This window comes from Engraulis encrasicolus, chromosome 15 (assembly GCF_034702125.1).
Source record: "Engraulis encrasicolus isolate BLACKSEA-1 chromosome 15, IST_EnEncr_1.0, whole genome shotgun sequence".
NCBI lineage: Eukaryota > Metazoa > Chordata > Actinopteri > Clupeiformes > Engraulidae > Engraulis > Engraulis encrasicolus.
This window is the reverse complement of record NC_085871.1, coordinates 5,948,768-5,959,142: the sequence shown is the minus strand read 5'-3', so window position 1 is coordinate 5,959,142 and position 10,375 is coordinate 5,948,768. Positions and strand designations below refer to the sequence as shown.

At 40.5% G+C, this 10,375-nt stretch overlaps 1 protein-coding gene across 3 annotated transcripts in view; it reads left to right on the top strand.

Moving 5' to 3' along the window:
- The first annotated feature begins 1,648 nt into the window (after positions 1-1,648).
- Positions 1,649-10,375, top strand: part of LOC134463680 (protein cycle-like) — a 31,947-nt gene continuing 23,220 nt past the window's right edge. For 2 of the 3 annotated variants that reach the window (XM_063216884.1, XM_063216882.1), the window contains exon 1: positions 1,665-1,738. In XM_063216884.1, coding sequence (XP_063072954.1) covers positions 1,681-1,738 — 58 coding nt within the window. In that variant the 5' untranslated portion in view covers positions 1,665-1,680. Of the gene's footprint in view, positions 1,739-10,375 lie in introns of all 3 variants that reach the window. The other variant, XM_063216885.1, reaches the window with a different exon arrangement.

Below are 10,375 nucleotides of genomic sequence, written 5' to 3'. Positions count from 1 at the left end.
GGCGTGCCATTGAATATCAGGAAACGGGAAGTGTTCGATAAACACGGAATAGTGTTCGTGAAGCAATGTGTGATTCACCCCTCATCAAATAGCAATGATAAAGTGGCGGCACGTTCTGGGCATGGCGTAATGGTGAAAAATAAGCCTGCCTGTGACGGCATGCCCTTCCTAGAACGCCTGCCCGAGGCAACACCCTAGCAGTGACGCAAATCAGAGAGGGTTGGGACCAAGGCTATAGACGGGTCTGGGGCAGGGCTGGATCGAGCACTAGGATGGGGGCTACGACTACTGCGACAGAACAGTTTGTGCGAATAGTTCCACAGTAGTTTTGTCGGGCTGGACTTTGCGCAAAGAACCCATATTTGTGGACAAAATATCTGAAAAGCACAACACTGATACAAACCCCTATTTCATTTCGGATGCGAACCCATATTTCATTTCGGATAGGCCTACCAAGAAAACAAAGTAACAAAGTCAGTTTTATTAGCCCACCAAGTTGCCTCTCAAAATTAGTAATGGCATCCCGCTATCGTTTCAAGTCAAGACGACAATAATATTTAAATGCGGTTATTGTTGGTCGGTTACTACGGTGGCTGGCTGGTGGATATCTCGCCCACCGTCCCTCTCGTGTCCAAAATGGGTTAATAAGCCGGTCGGCGGCACGTGACACGTTTCTCAGTTATATAAGTTATATATATAGGTCAAACAAGCTCACGTTTCTGCTCGGCACGTGCACCACTTCACTTACGTAAAGAGTAGTGCCGACGGGTCAAATTACATTTCGCAGGTGAAAGACGAATGCGGGTCAGGGAAAGTAGGGAGAGTTCGTTCGTTGCAGGTGATGGGGAAAGCGGGAATCGCTCTTTGTCTGACTGCACGTGCCGACTTATTTACTCACGTAATGTTCTGTATTTTAATAAAATGTAATGTATTGTTTGTGTGCGCTTATATTTTATTAAAGGGCAAAACGAATACTCCGGGAAATATCACCAAGCAGCCCTAAAGCGTTATGGCGCATTGTAAAGGCTAAGGTTTACATTTTATTTCATAGTCAATAGTACCCTGTGTTAGTGACGTTTAGACAATACAACATAAAAATTACTAATGTCATAGTATTTAATCCGAGGTATCAGTTTTTTAATGTCAGCAGTTTTACAGATGACTGGCGTGTCATTTTACGCATTCTCATTTGGCGAGTTGCGCGACCTGCGTTTCCAAAGGAACTCCGTGTTCTCACAATAATCACACCGGGTGTTTCATTCAGCTCAGGTCTCAACATCGTCCACCGAGTCGCGGGGATGTCCATGGCAGGCGAACAGAGAAGTTTTAGTGAATGGAAAGCCGCCTGGACTCTGGAGAGGCGACGGTGAACGTACAGCAGAGGGGGAGGAGGAGGTGGCGATAACTGTCGCTCTCCTTCCGCGTTTCCCAGTGTTCTGCACATGTCCTCATTACACTCTCGGCACGTTTCTGTGTCGTAGTCACCCCCTCCCTTTCAAACTCCCCCCTCAGAAAAAAAGAAGATGAAGAAAGAAAAAAACTGAAATTATACAACCCCCCTAATTCCCCGCCTCTATAGCCTATTCCCCATCTCTCTCCTACCTACCTTAACTAAAAAAAAATCCCCTTTACTCTTCCACATGCACTGCGGTGCTGGACCCCGGCGTTCCGGCTCTGGCCATGTCGGCGGGGAGAGAGACGGCCGACAGCGATGATGGAGCAACGGCAGAACCTACAGGTATTCACGTGCATACTACGAACCCCCACTAGGCGCAGTGTCTTGTCTAGTTGTATCCGATATATTGGTCCGGGTGCCGTTGGCGTTGCAGGCAGTCGGTGCTATACGCCGGTCGGTGGAGAGGGGAGCTGTTGTGGAGGTTCCCGGGAGTCGCTGGGCAGTAGACTTCAGTGTTCCTCGGGAAATTAGGTCAGTAGTTCAGTGGGGCAAACTTTAACTTTCGGGGAGAGTTCTCTGATTTTGGTTTGTATTGACAAAAATGTCATCGCATGGCACCAGAGCTTCCAGGCTAAGTATGAGGTTTCAAACTTGGGCTTCTGTCAGATGGAGGGTAACTTTTGATACTTTTACGCACGGCACGGGATCTGTTGGCTGGCGTTTTAGCGTACTCAGCATCCTTTGCCGGGTCTTTAAACAGCTTGTCATTCATTCATAAATCAGGACTGTCTGCAACATTGCTATCCCTATAAAGTGTAGCGTATTGGGACGAGAATTGATTCAAGTTAGTTTGGCTCAGTAAACTCCACTTTGTGTTATGCCTATTTAATTAAAACACATGCAAATTGTAATTTGAGATGCTTCAGGAGGAATGTGCCATTTTGCCGGCATTAGTGACATAGTTTAAATTCCATGGGAGTTTCATCATTTCAACACATGTTTTGTTATGTTTATTATGTGAAGCATTTTGCTGAGCCGTTCGTCGTGACTTAGAAAAAAAGAAACGGTTTCAGTGTAGTTTGCCTAATGAGTTTTGAGTTTCTGCATTTGTGCGAAAAATGGCATGGTCTAAAAAAATGAAATTGGGTGAATGGTGATTGTAAATTGCATTGTAGCCTAGGCTAAATGGACTAAATTGTATTGTTCTTTGAGGGACAGATTTAAAATCCAACGGAAGGTGATGGTGGTTGCATAAGATGTAATAACTAGGTCAAACCAACAGCAGTACCCTGTTGCTGTTTTATTATGTGCACGAAAACACAACTTTCGATTAACTGCATGGTTGACAAAGTTAGGAGGGGAGAACGTTTTAAGACAGTTTGTTCCTGTAAGTTTAGGTTCGTCCCGTTTTGGGTTTATAAGTTGAAGTGATGAAAGAACGTAAACTGGCTGGAGTTAAGTGGCTGCCCTTTGTGCTTATGGTTATCAAGGAGTGATCTTGCCTTGATGTCCAAAAATTACAGAGGCACTTTTCTTTTCTTTTTTAAAAACTTTTTTGTTGTTTCACACTTCAGTATCTTGATACATGTTGAGTTTGACCTTGCGAGGGATATTATTTTCGTTTCAAAAGTTGAATGGTGTCATTCATATTATTTGGGGAAGTCCATCATTGTATTATGGAATAGTAAAAAGACATAGTAAACGTATGGCGTCCATACGGTATCTCAGTTTCACTCGTTTTCATCTTCGTTGGGTTTCCCAAAAACTCTTAACTAGTACTTAAGTAGGCTATGTGATGCCCCCAGGCAATATCAATAGGTCTCACATCATCTCTTAAAACCTATAGGCCTACAGACATTACTTTATATGTATACCTCGCACATGGACTTTACACAAGCATTTTATTTATATGTACCAGAAAAATGATTGGATGTAGGTCTATAAAATGATTGTAGGCTATGTATGAACTTTTAGTAATGTGTTATTTTGTGGGACTTCATACTTGCTTAAGTACTACTTAAAAGTTTTGGGGAAACTCAGCCCAGTGCTAAAATGTATCCCCCAGCACTCTATCCAAATGAGTAATGGCTCCAGGAAATGTCCCTTTTTTTAAGGTGCTCCGACAACCCAGAGTGGCTCAAAAGCCATTTGTTGTTTGTGTGTGTGTGTATGTGTGCATGCAATACAATTCATTAATGACCTCATCTTCCATCCTACCACATAGTGCCATATTGATTCACCTCTATAAGCAATCCTTGATATTTTTTTAGTGTGAAGTGCATTTTTACTTGGCAGTGTGTATGTTGTACAGCACACTCCCACACGGTTCCTCCCACCTCTGCGTAGCCTAGTTTTCCAGCAAGTGCCCACGTAGGTACGTCCGCCCAAAGAGGGCAATCGCAGTGGTGGTCATAACCTCTTTGACACTCTCTGTTGTCGTGGTGGTTGTTCAAGTATGTCAAGATCCTGATTGTTTTACAGATGCTGCTTCTTGAAGGCATTAGTAAAATGAACATTAGAGACTCATATATGTGTACATTTTCGAGATAGTTATAGATATGATCATTTGTAATTAATTGCACCATGACACTCAGTTTCTACACTAATTTTAGTGTAACATATACAGTGACTGATAACTAATTTTCCTGCGAATGCCCAGTGGACGCAGAAGAACATACAAAAGCAGAGGAGCACGCAGACCAAGAACACCCTGACCTAGAAATGTGTTGACTGCTTCCGTGCTAACATGTACAAGCATCCACACACAGACAAAAGATGACTAAATGAGACAGAGTGTAATATGTTTGCAAGGGACGGATGAGGTGGCGCACGATAAAGTAAAAATATGAGGTGGACAAAAAAATTCAACTGGGTCACTTTACTGGTCTACTACTATGTTTTTCAATAGAATAATGTCAAGACAAATTCCATACAATACTTTATTTTACTACTCTAGACGGCTACTCTAAATTCTGATAGAAAAAGGTTACTGAAATATTTCAACTGTCATTGAAAAGTAGTTTATCTGACGTTGTGACTAGACTTTCAACTGAGTTGAGAAACAAAGGTGAATAATATGTACCATTTCATCTCACAAGTAGTAGGCACATGTTTCCCAAATGGCTATAATATGTCTATCTACCTCATTAGATGCATTAGTGGAAATGGTGAAACAGCTATGTAATATAATGTGCTGTACTTACATCATAAATTTACTTTTAATTTTACTTGAGACACCTCTGCTTCTAACACCAGCTGACTTCACAGAGTATCATGCTGCCTATCCTGAGTCTCAGCTGATACAGATCAGGTTGGATCAAATTTGTGGCATGGTATAATTACTTTATGAACCCGGGATGGATGCCTCAGCTTCTGTGCATTAACGTAAATCATGGCACCACTGGACAGAGAGTGGTGGTTGCTGTTAATTGCATGGTTGTTTAATAGTGGTAACCTTGATGGTTGAGTAGTCATGTTGTTTATTACTTCACGTGTTAGGTATACACCGGTGAGAAAGGGCTTAGACCACCCCTACACCCATTCAATTAATCCTTGACTTTCTCAAGTTAAAATCAAGTGAATGCTCTGAAATTTTGAACAGCAGGTTTAAAGCTTAATGTTTACTCCACAACGCCTAAACAACACCTTGATATAGGCTTCTTTTTCTTTTGAAACCAAAAAAAGGATATTGTATATCAGGAGGCGATAGGTTACAACTTACCGATGTTCTTTGGATAATTAGACTAAATAAAGACCGGGCAGGTTCATTCAGAGCTGCCAGCATCTGGTGTCTACTTAAACACCTTCTGTCTCTCTTAAAGCAGACCTACAGCAGGCTGTGTTTCCATGCCCTCTAAGGCAGCAGCTTGGATTAAACTAGTAGAAAGTTGAGAGGTGATTAACAGGAAAGGGCAAATCAGCAGATGCGATGAGGAAAAGTAACCTCAGGTTAGTGGTGAAATATTTTTTTTAACAGAGATATGACAGAGAAAACGATCCCTTTCTTGCAGAGCGTCTATTATAAGTTCATTGTTTATAGAATTGTAATTACCAAATCTTAATCTGGTATTTATGACTCTCTGCAATGCCATAGCAATGTTGTTAGGATGCAGTCCAGCTTTTTACTGAAAAAAAAGTTCTAAATGGTTGCCAGATTGGAGGACAGACACACAACAGCTCAACATGGTTAATCAGCATTGAAGAACAAATGTCAGGATTTGCAATGAAGAGAAGGATCTGCTGCCAATTGGATGATTGTCGTGCCCTCTAAAGTAGCGCTTGGATTATGCTAGTAGAAAGTTGAAAGGTGATTAACAGGATAGGGTAATTAGCAGATGCCATGAGAAAGAGAATCCTCATGCAAGGAGGTGAAGCCTTTCCAAACCACGGTGGTAGTGGTGGTGGTGGTGCCCCTCTCATCCCCCCAATTAATACATATAATGTAATGGTGACCCGATTATGGGCCCCTTGCCTTTACTGGGCCCGGGACAACTTACCCGTTTGCCTAACTCGTGCTGTTACAACAGAATCCGAAATTTCTCAGGTCCAGGCAACAGCATGTGTCAAAATCCCAATTTTAAAGGTAGAGTATGTAGGGTTGTGGCCAGAGAAGGCACTGCAAATATGCCCATATTTTCACGAATGTTTACCAAGTAATAAACTGATATTTACTGGTCTGACCAAAGTACAGTATGCAGCTAAAGATGTTTCTAGAAATTCAAAATGGCGGCCAGGAAGAAGGTCCACCATTGTACTACTGTATATTCCATCACAGACTCTCTGAAAGCTGCTGTTGAACTTCCACCCTTAAAGACGGCAACAGATGGCAGAGATGGTGAATGGTAGTAGAGATACAGCTGTCCCAAACATAACCCATTCTGAAAAAAAGTTATTTAGGGTTGCCAAATTGGATGAGGAACTAATCTCAGTTTTTACAATGAAGAGGAGCCTGCAGGTGCCAGGTGGTGTTTGGGGGGGCTAATGTGGCAGTATCAACACACATGTGGCAGCTCTCCTAAAGTACTTAATGAGGAAGTGAGACTTGTCTGAGCAGTGAAACGCCAGTTGGTGAACGGATGGTGAATGAGTTTACCTTAAAAGGCTTACCTGAGCTTATGAGTTGGCAAAATGTCACAAGCAGGAGAGTAAGTGTGAGTGGTCAGTGAAACGCCGGTTGGTGAATGAGTTTACCTGAAAAGCCTTACCTAAGCTTATACGAGTTGGCGAAATGTCACATGCAGGAGAGTAAGTGTGAGTGAAGGTGATTTTTTTAATGGTTTATGTGCACAGTGTAGTGTTCGAAACCAAAATGGCTCCCTGCTTACTGCAGGTATATTATTACAATTGAAATATAATGTGGCCAGAATAGTCTAGTAATGCAAAGCAATTTAAGAAGTACCATGTACAGTTAAATTCACAACTTGTGCTGAAAAAAATGACATGACAACTTGAAAAACACCCCGCTTACCATTACAAATTAACAGCTAGTTAGTGTCTGTATATAAGCTTCAAAGATGATAAAACCTGGCATTGCTTCAATGAACACACCGTATCTGAGGTGCAGTGTTGTCACTGCAAAATGACCTTCCATTAATCTGTAATTAATTACTTCTTAAATCCCATTCAGATAATTTAGGATGAACACATCAATGGAAGAAAGATGTCCAATTGAAACACTCGAGGAAAGTCCTTCCAGAAAGACTTCATGTGTGTGCAAGGAAACACGCATGGGTCGAGATAACAATAAAAGAAAGAATTAAATACATTGAGTATTTAATCTGAGTTCTGTAATATTTTTGTGTGTTTTTTTAATCATATCCCCTGACCTAATGAAAAACAAGCCAGTAAAGGATATGTGTTTGTATGTGTGTAACTACTGTGACCTTTTAACCTATTGGCAGACAGGTATTTAACTTGTAACAATTTTAGTTTGTCTCAAACCTGGAATATCAAAATGTCAAGGAAAAACTGTGTCATGTTTAGTGAAATGACAGGAATTGACACATTTAATGGTAGAGTACATATTCTTTCTGTTTCTATCAGCAATTCCAAGATGAGAATGAATGTATTCACTAAATGCACCTGTCAGTACCAAACAATTAGGTGTGTGACGTATGAAGTCTGTGACGTCAGCATACAGGTAGCTTACATTATGTGATGACTGATGAATACAATAAGGCAAAATAGCTTTGCTGAGAGAGAGAGAGAGACAGACAGACAGACAGACAGAGATAGATATTCTAATGCAGTTAAGATGGGGGGGAAAGCTGATCTGATTGATTGAACCTTAATTTGTGTTTTACTCCTCTACAATGCCATTCACTCACCAAAACAAACCCGCAGGACGTGGACCATTGCCATATCACTATGACTCACTCCAGTGCTTCAACTACAACAACAACGCACATTCCGTTTACAGAGCCTTTCCTTTCTAAAACAATAGGCTTTAATGACAAAAAAAGATTTCTTTAAAAAAATATATGACTCATATATAGTGTATAAGCAAGCACACCACATTTTCTTGTATTGTTTTTATGCTGATATAGGCTAGAAATAATCTGAAATCTGAATAAGTGGTTTGTCAGCACTGATCATACGTTGATACACCATTGGAGACAACTGTGCTGACACTAGACTGTCACAGTTGAAGGCAACATGTGTTGCCAAGAAACGTTTGCCATTGAAGGCGACAGTTGTGTGTTGGCAAAAGACTGTGAGACACACCAGAGCGACATATGAATGGCAGAAACCCCATTAAGAAAAACTCAGGTTAATGCCGCTCAACAGTTGTGCGCTGTTCATTGAGATCAATTAGAAGTGGGTCAGCTTAGCCGCGCTGTGTTTGTACAGTACTTTGGGAGCTCTATAAATAGGGCCGGCCATAAGAACACTTCAAGGCGACTCCTTCAGATGTGAGAGAGAGAAAGGCAACGCTGAGCTCCTTCACCTGGGGATGTCATTTGTGCCACTGGACAATCTGCTGCACAGGACTGTGGACTGGAGTCCATGTTCTGCATCCTGCCTCAAACCTCTGTACCGTGCATCTTCCTTTATGAAAGACACAGCTGCTGCGAATTCCCATCGTTTCAAGGTTTCGGATCCTGGCCATATAATAAGATTATCATGAAAAAGTTGATTTATTTCCATAATTCCATCAATTATGTTTAACTTCATGGATTGTAGATGCTTTGCCCTCATTTTGAACTATTCCAATCATTCATTTGTTTATTTTTTTATTTATTTTGGCCTTCCAGCTCCAACAAAAAACATGAATTGAATTCACATTATTGGAATATTGTAATAAAATCACCATTTTCTTCAGAAAAAAAGAAAGAAATTCAGGTCAAATCAGTTGAAATTTGGTACTTTCTTCATAATATGACAGTGTTCACTACTTGGTTAGGACTGTCTTTGTCTTAATCACTGCCATGATGCGTTTAACAAATAATGTCCATACCAACAAAGCACCAAAACGTGGCATGGAAATCTACGGGGGTATATTTAAGAGTGAAGAGTGGGTCACCAGATCAAACAAACGAAAACTGGGCTGCATATCTGGGCTTCCATAACTACCATGCAATGCCTCTGCCATTGACTTCAATGTTAAACGCACAGTGATTAAGTAAAAGACAGTCCTAACCAAGTATTGAACATTGTCATGTTATGTAGAAAGTACCAAATTTCAACTGATTTGATGTGACCTGAATTTCTTTCTTTTTTTTCTGAAGAAAATGGCGATTTCATTACAATATTCTAATAATGTGAATTCCTCAATTCATGTTTTTTTTTTAGCTGGAAGGCCAAAATGTGTAAAAATAAACAAATGAATGATTGGAATATTTCAAAATGTGGGCATTGCCTCTACAATTCATGAAAGTTAAACATTGATGGATTTATGGAAATAAATCAACTTTATCATGATATTCTCATTAGGGGCCTATATGATCAGGATCTATCTATAGGCCTACACTCTAAATGCACTTTTTTCATCACTACCAAAAAAGAATGTTAATATACACCCTCAATGGGTCAAGGCTAGTAAGTTTTCTTTTCTACCAGCCAAATTGAATTTTCACCAGCATTGGACCGGTTGGCAGGTGTTCATTTAAACCCTTACAGGGCCCTAAATTAACTTTTTTTTCACCCCAGCCAAAATGGCCAGTAGGCCTAGATGTTCATCATAGCCAAACACACACTCACTAATGGGTCAAAGTGGCTAAGTTGACTTTCCTACCAGCTAAACTGAAAAATGTCACCAGCATTTGGCCGGTTGGCTGGTGCTAATTTAGAGCCCTGTGTGTGTGTGCATACGTGCGTGCGTGCATGACAGTTTTAGATAGTGTCCAGTTAAGTTGTTTAACCGGATTTAGATGTTGGCTGTAGTGGTAATATCTGTAGCCTACCATTGAGGGGGGCTGATAGCAAACAGTAGGCTACTCCTTTAACTGATTTTTATCCTAGCATTTAATAGGCCTAAACAATCAAGGACTATGATGAAGTTAACCCTCTTGTTGTGTTACGGTCAAAAATTACCGTTTTGAAACTTAATTCTTAAATAACTTCTCTATTTCATCATACACAAATGACACTTCATGACATCCTCTAGCTAACCTATTCAAATGGTCAAAATTAAATTAAATGACATTTCTAAAAAAAATTGTGGAAGATAGGCCTAGGCCCTACACCAACTTGTTACATTCATGGTAGCTTTTCAGAATACATATGTGCCACATTAGTATAGGCCTAGATGTTTACAGTTAGTTGAAATAGGCCTAGGCTACTTGAAAAAAGTAAAGGTGTTCCAAACGGCCTGAAAGCCTCTGAGAGGCCCTAGACTCCAGAGGGTTGATAAAACGAATTGGTGCAAGGTAAGGGGGGGAAAAGCCTACAAATAACAAAAACAAAGCAGAATAACATTTAAATCACTTTGGATATGTTTCAAAAGGATGTCTAAAAGGTATTAATCACAAAATATGCAAC